The sequence below is a fragment of the Apteryx mantelli genome, chromosome 21, assembly GCF_036417845.1.
Source record: "Apteryx mantelli isolate bAptMan1 chromosome 21, bAptMan1.hap1, whole genome shotgun sequence".
Taxonomy (NCBI): Eukaryota; Metazoa; Chordata; class Aves; order Apterygiformes; family Apterygidae; genus Apteryx; species Apteryx mantelli.
Window position 1 is genome coordinate 13506927 of NC_089998.1, and position 14603 is coordinate 13521529.

At 53.2% G+C, this 14603-nt stretch overlaps 2 protein-coding genes across 3 annotated transcripts; both read left to right on the top strand.

Moving 5' to 3' along the window:
- Window positions 1-1237: 1237 nt before the first annotated feature.
- Window positions 1238-4459, top strand: LCN15 (lipocalin 15). 2 transcript variants are annotated; one of them, XM_013954470.2, is made up of 6 exons: window positions 1238-1759; window positions 2050-2120; window positions 2510-2623; window positions 3318-3419; window positions 3644-3665; window positions 4302-4459. In XM_013954470.2, exons 1-6 carry the CDS (start codon window positions 1581-1583, stop codon window positions 4306-4308), a joined length of 495 nt encoding a protein of 164 aa, XP_013809924.1. In that variant the 5' UTR covers window positions 1238-1580; the 3' UTR covers window positions 4309-4459. The 2 variants fall into 2 exon arrangements, with proteins under 2 accessions (XP_013809924.1, XP_067165205.1); XM_067309104.1 differs by having other exon boundaries at window positions 4305-4459.
- A 1439-nt stretch (window positions 4460-5898) lies between these two features.
- LCNL1 (lipocalin like 1) lies at window positions 5899-9179 on the top strand. The gene is made up of 6 exons (XM_013954476.1): window positions 5899-5994; window positions 6352-6491; window positions 7251-7321; window positions 7986-8096; window positions 8769-8870; window positions 9154-9179. Exons 1-6 carry the CDS (start codon window positions 5899-5901, stop codon window positions 9177-9179), a joined length of 546 nt encoding a protein of 181 aa, XP_013809930.1.
- Window positions 9180-14603: the final 5424 nt, after the last annotated feature.

The following is a 14603-nucleotide window of genomic DNA, read 5'->3' on the forward strand; positions in this document are numbered from 1 at the left end:
GGGCAGGAGCAAGCACAGCTGGTGCTGATGCAGGGTTCGGGCTGGCCCCAGAGGGCAGGACTGATCCGAGCACCCAATCAGCAGCTAGAGAGAGCTGGTGAGACAGGACCCCCGTACCCTCACTGCCTGGAAGAGCCATGAAACCTGCTCTCGTGCCAAGGAGGAAGGGCTTCCTGAGGGTCAGGACGTACTGGGGATGGGAGCATCACCTGCCATCTGCCACAGGCTCCCTCAGTCACCCTTGGCAATCACAACATCCCTGCCTCAGTTTCCCCTCTGGACAGTCGGCTTGCTGTGGCGGGGATGGGGCAGGAGCTGGGTGATTGCAGGGGGGGTCTCTGAGAGCTGATGGAGAGGATGGACATGAATCAGAGTGACCGCTCTAAGGTGCTGAGGTGACTCAGCCCTGGCCACCCACACAGCCTCCGTGCCATGAACCCAGACCCTTGGAGGTGCCTTCTGGGAGCAGGGCCTGCACCCACTGCCAGGAGGCCACCCCATCCTGGTGGACAGTGGCCAGACCCTGGGCTAAAGCACTGGCCTAACCAAATTCTGTCTTGATGCAGGGTCTGTCCCTGCACAGCCAGACCCCCAGGGTCAGGGGAACCCCAGCTGGGAGGGGAGCAGTGGAGACCCCCCCACACATGGCAACCTCTGAGCCCATGTCACCCACCTTCTTGGACACCCCACTGGGCACAGGGCTCTGCCTAGTCCCCGACTTGCTTCTCTTTGGGGCTCAGACAAGGCTGCATTCATTCAGGACTGGGCAATTAGACCTGGAAGGGGCCAACGCTGTCACCTAACACTTGCACAAATTATCCCTGCTCTTGTGTAACCTGTTGCATAAAGCAGGGGCTGGTGGGGGGGTGCTGCTGGCAGAAGGGTATAAAGGTGGGTATGGGGAGAGGCAGGTCCATCCAGCCCACATTCAGCTTCCTGAGCGAGAATGAAGGCTGCGCTGTCAAGCCTGGTATTGGCCCTGCTCTTCCTGCTGTGGGCACAGGCTGAGGTCCCTGTGCAGCCAGGCTTCGACCCCGAGAAGGTAACTGCAAAGGATGCCATCCCAGGGACTCCTGCCATGGCTAGTGAGGCAGGCTGGGGCGGGGGTCCCATCCCCTGCTGTGTCCCTGGGCAGGCACGGAGCACTCCCAGATCTGCAGACCCCCCAGTCCAGGGTCAGAATCTGTGCCAGGTTATCTGCCATGAGGTAGTGGAAAATGGGTTAGTCTTGGCCAACACTGGCCCATCTCTCTCTCTTCTGCCATGGCCAGACCAGCACTGTCTGCGCCACAGGGATACCTACACCCCTGGGACTGCAATGCTCTGGAGGGTGCTGCGTTTCCCCAGGGAACATGGGCTGGGTGCTGTGTCCACCCTCTTGGCATGGGGCAGGACAAAGCTGTGATGGAGCAGCACTTGGAGGAGCAGGTTCTCTCAAAGGGTGGCAGGTCACCTCAGTGGCTGACAGATCCCCCGGGGGGGGGGGGTGGCAGGTCACCATGGTGGGTAGCAGACCACCCGTGGTGGGTGGCAGGTCCCCATGGTGGGTGGCAGGTCCCCACAACAGGTAGCACATACCCATGGCTTTCTTGAGTTCCACCGGTGATGGCTCGTCACAGTTTGCAGGGACATGGCACATCATGGCTGCTGTTTCCAACTGCCGTGTGTTCCTGAGCATGAAGGATAAGGTGAAGTCGTCCATCACCATCTTTAGCCTCACACCGGAGGGCAACCTGGCTTTGAAGACTGTTGTCCCCCTGTAAGTGCCTGGCACTGATGCCTGGATGCAGTGGGCAGTGTGGCCCTCCTGCTCTGCTGTGGTTCTTGCAGCATCCTGCTAGGGCCAGGATACTCTCCTCCTGCTAAAGGTGGTTGGAAGGGGAGCATCCTCCCCACAAATCCTAGAAGGCATGGTGCCCTGTAGTGCCCAATCCTGCCTCCACACTGGCGCGTCCCCACAGCCAGTCCAGGCTCACCCCTCCAGCGGGTACCCCACTACCCTCAGCATGGCTTTGAGCTGCATGTGCTGTTTCAATTTTTCCTTTCCAGGGGAGATGAATGCAAAGAGATTGAGCTGCACTTCCAGAAGAATGGGCAGGCAGGGCACTACACCAACACAGGTATGTGTGGGCAGGGGGACAGGTGTTAGGGACCCTGCTCGTGGCCTCTGACCAGCTGCCTCTGTGGCACCCCCAAAACCAAGAACAAGTAGCCCAAGTCCTCTTCGTGCTCACAGGGAGCAAGCAGGAGCTGGGTTTGGCCTCTCTGCCTCCATCTCTTGGCAAGAGGCTGTACTGCAAGTGGGCACCTGGGCAAGCCAACACACACTCAAAGAGCTACTGGCTCAGAGATGGCATTCCCCTTTTTGCACAGTGAAAGGGCCAGTTTAGGTCCTGAGCCTCAAGCTGTGAGTCCTGTCTGGCCTCCGTGCAGCTAGCAAGTGTCTGGGAGCCAAGTGCATGGGGTTGTGCCACATTGCCTGACTGGACATCATTTGGGGTCTTTTTAGCAGCGGAAGAGAAGCAGGACCTGCGTGTGATGGAGACAGACTATGATCACTATGCCATCCTGTGCCTTATCAAGGAGAGTGACAAGGAGCTCAGCACCACACTGCAGCTCTTCAGTGAGTTTGGGAGTGGGGACAGGTGCCCTAACCTCTGCAGGGCCAAGGTGAGACATAGCTACTGGTGGGTGGCAGAGCAGGGCTCCCCATTGCCATCCACTGCTGCCATATCAGCACTGAACCTGCTGGCACCAAGGCACATGCAGGAAATTCATTTTGGGGTGAATGAAACTTTTCACCAAAAATATCACCATATTATTCTGGTTTGAATCAAATCCCCTCCTGCAGTGTTTCAGTCTGGCTGCAGACCTCCAAAATATATCAGTTGTCCTGAGCTGCTGAGCTTGGAGCATCAGACGACTCACTCCCACCCATGGGTCCTGGCAGCTACTTCTCACCCATGGGTCCCAGGCCGTTGTGAGCTCCAGCCAGTGTTTGCTCATCTTGCCTGCCTTGTAAGCCCTGCTAGCAGCTCTCACGGGCAGGCAGGTGGGCGGCCCCAACCAAGCATGTGGGTTGTCCGTGCAGAGGGGTTTGTGTCCTTTTGCTGTGAGCCCAAGGCAGCCATGGAATGCTTGGGACAACATCCAGTGTCCATCATACGGCTGCATTTCTCCATCGCTTTATCAATGTGTGTTTTTTCTTCCCTGGGATCCCATCCCAGCCCTCATGAGGGACAGGCCCTGTGTGTCCAGCTTGCCACCAGACCACCCCACTCACCAGTTTTGCCTTTCCTTTGGGTTTCTGTCTGCAGCGAGGGAGCAGGACCTGAGTCCCCAGCTCCTGCAGAAGTTCAAAGAGCTCTACCCCACCATGGGCCTTACTGAGGACATGCTGACGGTCATGCCAAAGTCGGGTGAGTGCCAGCATGGCAAGCGGGCAGATGGGATGCACACCCCCTCTGTGCGGGGATGCTCTCCAAAAGACCTAGCTCTGCAGGGGCACAGTATTGCCACAGGTCTCCGGGATCGTCTGCCACACTGTGGTGGCAGGATGGGCACAGGGCCAGAGGGGGCTCAAGACACCATCTGTGGCAGAGAGGATGCAGCATGTTTAGACCTCTTTTTTCCTTTTTAACAGATGAGTGCACCCAGGTTGCCAGGTGAGTGTGACCAGAGAAACTGGTCAAGCATTTCCATCGCAGAACGATCTGGGCTGAGCAGAGACTCACAGCCTCCTGGGAGCCCTCCTGCCTGCCTCGGTGTGCTGCTCCTGCACACCTTGGTCAGGGAAGGGCCTTTCTCCAAGGAAAACATCAAGATTTTCAGCAAAATGTTGAAAAATGCACATAAAGTGAAATTGCCCTGGTGTCTCACAGGAGATACCCTGGGGACATGGCGCAGCGGCCAGGGCAGCCCAAGTCCTGGGCTGGTGATTATCCCCTTGTCTGCAGGTCCCCACAGGGGCTGTGCTCCTTGGGAAGAGCCCCAGAGTGGTGTCTGGGAGCACAGGGGGGCCAAGCACCTTTCTCATGAGATCCCGTGTAATGCCAGTTTTCTCCCAGCCAAGAGCAGGGGTTTTTTGGTGAAACAAGGAAAAGCTGCCAGCCCCCAAGAACCTCAGCCCCAGGATGGGCACTGATTTTAGCTCAGTTTGCAGAAGGATGAGGCCTGGGATGGAAAAGTCCTGGGGTGCCTTAAGAAGCTTGGTCCCACCAGAGCCTGAGGGTGGTCCCCAACTTTTCCTAACACCTGTTAGTGTTGGCTCTAACCACTCATCTGGCTGTCCTGCCTTCCAGCAGCTGAAGACAGATGGATGCCCTCCAGACCTTGTAGAAACTGGGCTCTGCTCCCCTCCTCCACGATGCCCCTTCCCTTGCTGGCTGGGGTTTGCCAAACCTGCTGCTCCCACCAGGAACACACTTCTCCCTCCTAAATAAATAGGTGCAGAAGCTTCCCCAGAGCTTGATGTATTTTTTGGGGACTATACAAGAGGCTGCCAAGGTCTTCCTGCACATGACCTTTCTGCTCAGCACCACACAGACTTTTTGGGGACTCCTTTCCTGCACTGTTTGCAGAGTCCAGGGTGGGGATGATGGGGAAGTGGAGACTGGGGAAGGTGCAGTGGGGCATCTTCTGACAATGTGGGCAGAGAACAAATGAGCAACTGGGATGAACGGGGATTCCTGAAGCTCAGCTGGGGGGTAGGGTCAAGCAGGCAGCCTGCCCAGCCCTGCCTGCCCTGGCCCTGGCTCCTGGTGGGCAGCTCTTCCCCAGGACATCAGGCTCAGCCCCTGCCTCAGCCAGCCTTGGGCCCATCTGGCTGGGGCTGAACAGACCCAGGTGTGAGTGCTGCTGTACTGTGGCTGCCCAGGAAAAGTACACAGAGGGAGTGGGACCCCCATGCCTTCCTCCTGCCCCTTTGGCACCCCCATCTACCTGCTGACCAAGGTAGGGCCATGCTGCAATGAGCCCCAAGGGTGCCCAGGGCCTTTCCTCCATCCCCCTCTGTTCCCCTGCTGGGAGATGTCAGTCACCTACCACCCATGCAGAGGGGAGGCAATCCCCTGGGTGTCCTGCTATCCTCACCCCCCCAGCAACGGTGGCCAAGGAGTGGATATCCCTTGGTGCCTGTCCAGGAGCTGCAAGGAAGCAGCATGGACCCTTTCAGGGCAATGACCCCAGGAGTCCATCTGAGCCAGGTCCTGGGAGCACAGGAGGCAACACACCCTGAGATGAAGGTGACACACTCCCACAGTGACACAAAGCACTTCCTCTGCCTGTGCTGCTCAGGGTCTGTCCCCCTTTGAAGAGCCTGAATGCCCCTGAGCTGATAGGTGTGCCTACATGGGCACAGCGAGGTCAGGTCATACCACCAAAGTGCTGGCACCAGGATTTGGGTGCAGAGGTACCCCTGAGGGAGATGCCAGCCCAGCCAGAGGAATGTCACCCTGTGCTCCTTGGTGCTAAGTGCCCTGAAGTGCCATGGCTCCTATGTGTGCCCAGTCTGAGGAGGACCTCCTGGTTCCACCCAGCAATTCTCCAGCAGCCAGCAGGAGGAACAAAAGGTCCCTTTGTCCTTTCACGAGGGATTTAAAAAGATGAAAAACTTCCTTTTAGCTCTGGTGCAACAGAGATTCTCTAAACCTCTTGCTCAGACCCCCTCCTTGGGGCTTGGAGACAATTTCCTTCTTCCAAGAGATGACACACTGTTTACCCAGGGTAAACAGGGATGACTTCAGCCCTTCAAAACCACCACCTCACCCAAGCCAACAATAACATCATTGAAGCAGTTTCACACTCAGCAGTGATGAGGTGGGTGGGAGGGGAAAACACAGCTCTATAAAGCCAGCAGCCCTGGAACCACTGGGTGAAGCTGGAGGAGGCTGTGGCGAGATGAGGACCATTGTACTGAGCCTGGGGCTGGCCCAGCTCTGCTTGCTGCACGTGGAGGCTGAGGACCCGGGGGCTGCAGAGATAGACAAGAGCAAGGTGACTCACACTGTCCTGGGGAAGGAAAGGTGGGAGTGTGACCTCCAGTCACCAGGGTGGGAAATGAAGAGGTGTTTTGTTGCTGGGGACAACTGGGGACACTGCAGCCACCTCAGGAGATCTTGTCTGCTTCTGCTGTCCCAGAGCGACTAGATGCCCAGGTAAGTGCAGTTGCCCAATTCCAACACAGGTGCCCCAGCAGGGTATTTAGGTGCCTAGACAAGACATAGATGTCCCACAGCCTGAGAGCTGTGGAAGCCTGTGGGTCTTTGCAGAGAGGTGTCCCAACCGCTGAGCCCCTCCAGAGAGGCAAGCCCTGCCTTGTCCTCCGCACTCACAGTCTGCCTTTGCCACCAGATTGCAGGGAAATGGCACATCGTTGCTCTGGCTTCAGACTCTGAAAGCTACCTCCATAAGAAGGATGAGCTGAAGATGGCAATGGCCAACATCTCAATTCTGGAGAATGGCACCCTGAAGGTCTCCTTGGCCATTCCCACGTAAGTGCCAAGCACTTTCTCCATGGGCTTCACTGAACAACCCCCTCCCCAGACTTTCACCAGTGAGACTCCACCCAAGTCCCTCCACCCAGGATCCACCAGAGCTGGGTGGGGAGTGAGGCAGAGCCCAAATGTGTAGCAGCCATGGGTTTGAAGCTGGGGGCTTGGGAGAGCAGTGTCATGGAGACCCACCTTCCCAAGCCCTGCTCACAGTCTGTCCAGGAGCAGAGGGGCTCCTGCTATCAGAACCCACCAGAGCCCATGGCGGGACACAGAAGGGCAGGCAGGTTCATGCCAGCACCCACGCAGAAACAGTTCCATCATGGAGGCTGAGACAGCTTGCTGCTCCCTATGCCTCCCCAGGATGGATGCAGCACACTGATAAGTAAACATCAGAGCTTTCCAGGCAGGACTGGCCCCATTTTGTCAGATCAGTATGAACAAGGAAACATCCATGTGACCCTGCAGGATGATCCTTGCATGCTAGTGCTCTGTTCTGGCAACCAAACCACCCATTACTCCAAATATGGCATCTGTCCTCCTACCCACCCACACCATCTCATCCCCTAGCAATGAATCCCATGTTCGGGGTGGAAACCTCAGATCCAGCATCCTTATGGGAGTGGGAGGTGGACGGCTTCACCTCAGCTGGTGCATGGTGATGCTCCACCATTGCCTGCACTTGTCCTTGTCAAGATAAACTTGCTCCAAGCATACCCTTGGGGCTGAATGACAAGAGCATCCTTCCTTGTTTTGCAGCTCAGAGGGATGTAAGAAATCAGAGTTGATCTTTAAGAAAACAGGTGTCCTGGGTGAATTCTACCACTCTGGTGAGTGTGGGGGAACACAGCCACTTAGGCATGGGCAGAGGCACCTACCATTGCCCTTTCTGAAGCAGCTGGTTCTTCCTTGGGACCTGACCCTCAGGAATGCCTGTCTGCCTCTCCTGAGGTCCTGAGATGGGGAAATCCCTCTGTGGCTGGTTGCTGGCTGCACTGTCAGGGTGGGAATCCCTCCAGTGCGGCTGCCCTGCACTAGCTCCATGTCAAAAGCTGCTCTGGATTAAGATGACCGTGTTCAGACTGAGCTTAATCTCTGGGGCAAAGCAGGTTCATTCTGCAATAGGGATGTGGACAGATGGTCCCAAGTGATGAAGCAAGAGTGGTTTCAGAAGGCTCCCACCATTTGCACCTCAGGTGTTAGACTAACACTGGCCAGGTTACTCCACTGTCTGCAGTGACCATCTCCAGACCCTCACTGTGTTCACAGTCCCTGTTTGAGTCACAGCTCTTCTATGATCTGATCTGTAGGCTTCTCTAGGGCTTCAGAGGAGCCTTGCCAAGATCAAAAAACAGGAGTGGAGAAATATGAGCTGGGTGGATGTGGCCCTTGGCTTTCTGCATGAAGATTCACATTCTAAAAGTCCTTTTGCGTAGTGGGAGCTCTTGGGGGGGATGGAATGATTTTTTTGCTTTCCTCCATGTTCTTTTACAGAGAGAGGCAATAAAACACTGCAGGTGATGAAAACCGACTACCAGAGCTATGCAATGATATTTGCATCCAGAGTGAAGGACGGGAAGACCTTGCATATGCTGAGGCTCTACAGTACGTAGTCAGTGGTGATCTGACCAACAGCTTTAGCTATTGGAGGCAAAGGGCTCACAGGCCATGTGGTGCTTTGCAATGTCATAAGGAGAGAGTCATCCAGAGAGTGCTCAGTACCCACAAGAGACACCTGCCCTGCATCCCACTCTCTTTGTGTCTGGCCCTGTTGCCCTGCTGGGTGGGTGAAAGTAAAGGGGCTGTTGCCACTGCAAATACCAATGTGGCAGGAGGAAAGGTCAGTGATTTGGGGATGGTGTGTGTATGGGGGGGGGGGAGCTGGTCCCGGGGGGGGTGGGGTCCACATTCCTGCTCTGTGACAGGAATGACTTGAGTAAGTTGCTTGGTAAAACAGGGCTAAAAGATGAGGTCCTGTTGCAGGAACAAAGAGGAGAATCAGAAACAGTGGAGACGGGAACTAAAGATAGGAGTCACCATGCTGGTTGTAGGTGCATTGGTGCCAGGGCCTCTTCTTCACCTCAGTCCTTGGGAGAGGTGTCTCACATGCCCAGCCACAGTCACACTCCTGGGATCTCCACTGCTCCCTCCCGCCTTCTCCCAGGAACTGTCCAGCCCATCTGTGTCTCCTGTCCTAACCCGCATAAGTTCATCGGGTGCCCAGATAATTCAAGGGAAAAGCCAAAGCCTGGTGCTAATTCAGGTCTTTGACTTTAGACAGAACCCCGGAGGTGAGCCAAAAAATCACAGAGCTGTTCAGGAAGCTTGCCAAGGAACTGGGCTTCACCGATGAAATGATCAAGATGCTGCCCAGCCAAGGTGAGTACAGCCCAGAACCATATTTGCACCAGCTGGTCTGGTTTGCTCGATATGTGCAGCCAGAATGTGCTGGCAGCAGCTGGCTTGGTCCATACTTACCATTGCTTTGTGGTTTGAACTGTCAGGAGAAGGCCCTGGTAACAAGATGTGCTCTGGCTTGGGCATGTCATGACTTTTGCCCTGCTCGACTTCATTCCTGGGTTGTCTGCTTGCTATTTTTTTGTGCTAAATGGTACTAGCCAGACCACAACCATGAACTCAGCCTTTCTCTTTATTTTCGCAGAGGAATGCGGCACTGAAGAACCATAGGTGAGTTGCTGCAGTACTTGCAAAGTCCTCAGCTGAAATTTGCTCCCCTTGATGCCCGAGCAAGGGCCACCATGAACTCCTTGAATCACTCTGGGGGCCATGTTGTTTGAGCCAGGCTGCAGCTTACATCCAGGCAGGACTGTTTCTTTTTGCACAGAATGCTCCCAGGAGCTTCTGCAGCAGGGAGCACAAGGCCTCAGTGGCGGTACGGCGGCCTCAAGGTGCAGTGCTGCCCAGCAGTGAGCAAGGACACCTGAACCAAAGCTGTGGGGCTCTATTCAGTGGAGAAATGGCTGCAGAGTTCATCTGGTGGTGAGAGTCAGCACAACGACTTTTCCCAAAGGGATCTGAGGGTTGTTAACAGCTGAAACTGGCCAGAGGTTGGGTTGATGTCTCACCACACAAAATATGGCTGGCCCCTGGGCAGCCCTGGCACAGGATTTCCCACTGCACTAGTACTTGTTCAGTTGTAAGGATCAGATAGAAATCTCCCATCCACCCCTGGAGATGGCCCAAGCCTACAGAGCTGGGGAGAACCGGGAGAGAAAGCACTGACTGTGGCAGAGTCCTGCTTGGCCCACTCCATTGGCCTCTTCACCTCTTAACACTTAGCCCACCTCTCCTGACTGTTTTCTAGGAGGCACAGGGCTGGCTGATAGATGCTCCTCTCTGAGAAAGGCAAAACCCACACTCTGAAGCTCCAGACTGCCTCTTTGCCATCCCTCTTCTGAGCTCAGTGTTCAAGGCTCTGACGCATCTTCTGCTTCTCCAGTGTGTACTCCCTCCTCTTTGATAAATAAAAAGAATCAGAACTTCCACCTCTGAGCTTGGTATAGTTGTCTGGGGATAATTCAGGATGTCCAAGCATCTTTTCCCTCCCGTGTTCTTCCCAGGCTCTGGGGATGATGAATAACCAGGGGTGATATTCATCCAAGTAGGGCAGGACACACACTCAGGAATGCACCTAGGGCGCCAGGCAGGTGAGTTTTCAGAGCCCATGAGGATTTGCCCTCTCCTGGGTGCATCCCACAGAGCAGAGCAGGGCTGGCTGTCCAGGGTCCTGGTATGGCTGTCTTCTGGAGCAGGACCGCAGGTGGGCAGAGATGAAATGAGGAGTGGAGTGAGGTTGGAAATCCCACTGTCATGAGGGGCTGGGCTGAGGAAGGCCACGGGAGTTTGCCACAGATGCTGAGATTGGAGTTTGAAGGGCTTGTGGCCATCTCCACAATCCAACTAACCTTTCCTCTGCTTGCCCTGCAGTGATTGCCTGCCTTGTGCTGCTTTTAAGCCCTGCCTGTCCATTAGTTCAAGCTTGGCCATGGGAGGGACAGGTCTCAGCTTTGGGACCCCTCAGCCCCACTAGCCGTGGTAGTTCTCAGGGTTGGTCATATGCATATATATCTGGAGTTGGGCCTCCAAAGCTGCTCTAAGCACTGCTCCCCCTGTCCTCTGAGGCAAAGGTGAGTGGAGGAAGGATCTGGGATCCCACATAGGCTGAATCTGAATACCGACACAGGGAAACAGATGCACACTTTTAACCCCAAAGCAGCACAAGCCTAATCAGGCACTGGGCTTCCCCTTAGACCCGTTAACTTTCCAGCCACATGGCTGCACTTTCCAGTCCTTTCAGAGCACACACTCCATTTCCCCATGCTTCCCTCCCCAAAAAACACCCCATGGAGCTCATGTACAGGCTCCGCTCTCTACTCCAAAGCTTTCTTTAGAGAGCTGGTACAGGTCTGTATGTGGTCTCTGTCCCTGGGCATTCTGCAGAGAAAACCCTTCATGAGGTCAGGTTATCCAGTGATGGTGAATGTCTGCCCCTGTCTGTAGGGGCCATTTTTCTTTCTTTGAATTTATATTTCTGAGTAGAAATCCCACTCCATCCTTCCCTACCAAGAGCTGCTATTCTCTGTGTTGTTCAGCTTTCTTTGCTCCCCAAATCCACTCTGACAAACAGAAAACCACACAAGGTAAACTGTGCCCCCAGCAAAGCCTTTGGAAAGCTGGAACCAGGCATCACACACATGCTGATCTCCAAGGGCTCAGTCAATGATCACAGGCACTGAGGTTCTGCAGGATAAACAATAGATCTCCCCACTCCTGGAAAAGAAAGTTCCCCCAAAATCCTTTCCACTGATCTTTCTGCTCTGCCAGTCCCTGGCCAGCATTGCTGACCTATGCAGGCTTTCATTTCAGTCTGGGATTTGCCTTGTTTTTCTGTAGTAATACCAGATGTGTTGGGTCAGCTGAACTCATCAGGATGTTTCTTAGATGCTCCTTCCTTCCCCTTGTCACAGGGACAGGAAAAATACATTTGGGAAACTTCCCTCCTGATCTTGGTGCTGAATGGGGATAGAACTGTGGCTGATTTGGGTTCCCTTTGGGGCAATTTCCACTTCAGTTCTTTCCTATACTGTGGGTCCCTTTTGCACTATTTGCCCCTTTGCACTGTTTGTTGCTCTCCTCCTCTTCCCTGGAGTGGTGGCTGGAGGAGGATGAAGAAAGGGAGGTTATGGTCCAGTTGGCAGCATACCAGGCCCTACTGGGAAAACTCAGGCCCTGAGCACTGACTCCTGTCTGTGCCCTTGCAGAGCTGGACACATCCTAGAAGCAGCAGGGCAATGGTCACTGCTGGGACTTTCCAAGCCAGTGACACCTCTACCCTTTTTGGGAAGGAGTCTGCAGTTCCCAGAAGGAATTCACCTCCCTGGCCAGTTTGGACTGAAATAGTTCAGTGTTTGCCAGGCTTCCAAGAGTGCTGAGCCCACACATAGCTTTGCCTCAAGGCTTGTTTCCAGTACATTTGTTAATGCGGATCATAACATCCTGCCACCAGCAACACCCTTTGCCAAGGGCTATATGTAACTGGGAGTCCTGGTGTCTCCACATCATGTTCTAGCCAAATATTTCCTTCCTGCCATGTGTGGGCATTACCCAGGCAGAGGGCAGTGAGATCCTTTCTTTCTGCCACCAATATTTTCCATTTCTCCTCTTGCACTTTTGTTTTCTCCCTGTGCTGTGCTCCACATGCCTGCTGTGGCTGCTCCAGAGCAGATCTGCACACGGTGGGCCCAGTCCACCTTTCCAGTTCCTTCTCTGGTTACAGCTTTTCTCCATGCAGAGCAGGCAAGGGGGCTGAGGGAGTCTGTACCATGCTGTGGCTCCCCCAGATCCCTCAACCCCCTCATTGAGCTTATCGTTATACTTGCCACTCATCCCAAACTGAAAGCATTTTCACCCTGATGCTCCTCCCTAGCCTTGTGCTGCTCTGCAGGTCAGGCCAATATCAGACTGGGAGGTCTGAGGTCCTGAAAACAACAAAGATGATGCTATCCCATGAGCAGAGAGCAGAGCATTGTGTTGGAGTGTGAGTCACAGTGCTCCTGCCCTGCCCGGCAAGCTGAGGAAATTGCCTCTTCCATCGCTGTGCACTGCATGGTGTGGTCTGAACCACAGCAGCTGCAGCGAGGGTGGCTGTGCCAGGTCGGATCACACATCCTCTCTCCTGGCACCCGGTCTCCAACAGCAGCTAATATCAGGTGCAAAGCAAAGTGCATAGGAGCAGGGTGAAATGACGGTAGTACCTGCCCCACTTTATTCCCCCCAGTGACCTTGGTGAGATGTAGTTGTTCTGTAATGACTTCCACAGGATTTTTCTTCCATGCATGTGTCTAGTCTTCCTGGGCTGAGGTACATTTTTGGCAGTCTTCTATTTTTGAGAAGCTCTTTTGGAAACTTCACAGCTGATGACAGTGGTGCTTGTTGGTGAGTATCTTTTCTATTCATGCTCTTTGGACTGTTCCAGATCTTGAATATTTAAGTGACCCTCTCAGTATTCTTGCTCTCCCAGTTGGGGGGTCCCATGCCGTGCACCTCTCATCCTTCTCTCTTCCTCTCTTGCCTTGATTATGTCCATGCTGAGGCCAGGTGACCACACCTGGACCTCCACGCACTCATGAAGATGTCGGTGCACCTTTGATTTATGGTGTCTTGTCCCATTCTCCACTCCCATCCTAAGATCTCCTCATGCTGCATTTGCCACTTTTGACACCTACTGCATGTCGATGAGACATTTTGTAAGACTGTCTATCAGCACAGTGAGCTATCTGGGATGATAACAGCTGGATGAGAAGTGCAGATGGTTGTGGGACACCACAGTTGTGTCCGGTGTCACTACCCTGACACTTGCTCCTGTGAGACACTTCTGTGTCTCTGGCTTGATCTTCAGTCTTACTGCCCTGCTAATCTGTTATCAGCAGACTCTGTCTCTTTCCTGTTCACCTCCCTTTCTAGGTCACCTGAAAGCACATTGACCAGTGCATGGGATAATCTTTGTCCCATAGCACAAGTGGCTGCCTTTTTCTGTCTCTTAGCCACTCATTTGTCCATGTGAGGATCTTCCTCCTTAGTCTATGGCAGTTTACCTTCTGTAAGCTTTGACGAAGACTCTTCCCAGATGATGAGGGAATGTCCAATACCTGTATCTTGTTGATTCCTCCAAAAACATTTTTGAGGCATGACTTTTCTGTGCAGAATTTGGAATCAGTCTCCCCCGGGACATGCATCAACCAATTCTGTCCTTTATTACAGCTTTTGTGAATCTGCCTGCCATGCATAGCAGATCTATTGTTTGAAGTTCTCTTTATCTCCTACAGCCTCCTTAATAACTAGCATAATATTTACTACCTCTAGTCTTCCCTTGACAAGGCAGTTCTAAGAAGACATGCTGCAGTAAAAAGTTCATGAGTTTCACACCTGATTTATTTTGACCAGAAATGTCATCTCCACTGTTTAACTACTCATTTCTACTTCTGTATTGGCAAGTCAGTTTAGGACAGATCTTTGAATGCGTCAACAAAAGAGATGTTCTAGCCAAGGAATCTACCAAAACTCCTCCTCAGTAAAGGTGGATGCAGAGTTCCTTTGCTTTCTTATCAGCTCATTTTCTTTGAATATTCACTCTGGATTTGACCATCTATTGGCCTAACGTATTCTAGTATTCCTGCCCCTGGTGCCTTTGAAAAAAAGCATGTATGTAAAGAAAGATGTTATTCCTCAGAGTAGAGGAGTAACTGGCCATCTTCCATTTTTGGGGGGTTGTTCATCTTATTTTGTTGTTAGTTAATTTTCCAGGGCTTATCCTGCTGTCTTCCTATGGATGCAACATCTGCAAGTTTAAAAACATTTATCTTTTTTTCTGGTCAGACTCTTTAAATTGTCATTTAAATATGCTGGCTTCCCTTTGGACTCTGTAAGGTTGTTTGGGGTTTGTATTTTCTAATATCAGCTTAGGTGCTCAGATCAAAGCTAAGCAGGTCTTTCTAAACAACTTCCGTTCCATCTGCAATGTTTTGTCCTTTTGATTGTTCCTTTTCATAAGTTTTCCCTTCAATTTTTTTCCCCTTTTAAAAATAAAATGTG

What these genes read in the sequence shown, in the direction of transcription:
- LCN15 (XM_013954470.2), top strand. Translation starts at nt 1,581, where the DNA reads ATGGCTTTCTTGAGTTCCACCGGTGATGGCTCGTCACAGTTTGCAGGG. An exon ending in TTGAAGACTGTTGTCCCCCT is followed by an intron (nt 1,760 to 2,049) that starts GTAAGTGCCTGG and finishes TTTCCTTTCCAG; the next exon opens with GGGAGATGAATGCAAAGAGA. An exon ending in GACGGTCATGCCAAAGTCGG is followed by an intron (nt 3,420 to 3,643) that starts GTGAGTGCCAGC and finishes CCTTTTTAACAG; the next exon opens with ATGAGTGCACCCAGGTTGCC.
- LCNL1 (XM_013954476.1), top strand. Translation starts at nt 5,899, where the DNA reads ATGAGGACCATTGTACTGAGCCTGGGGCTGGCCCAGCTCTGCTTGCTG. An exon ending in GGGTGAATTCTACCACTCTG is followed by an intron (nt 7,322 to 7,985) that starts GTGAGTGTGGGG and finishes GTTCTTTTACAG; the next exon opens with AGAGAGGCAATAAAACACTG. An exon ending in GCATATGCTGAGGCTCTACA is followed by an intron (nt 8,097 to 8,768) that starts GTACGTAGTCAG and finishes CTTTGACTTTAG; the next exon opens with ACAGAACCCCGGAGGTGAGC.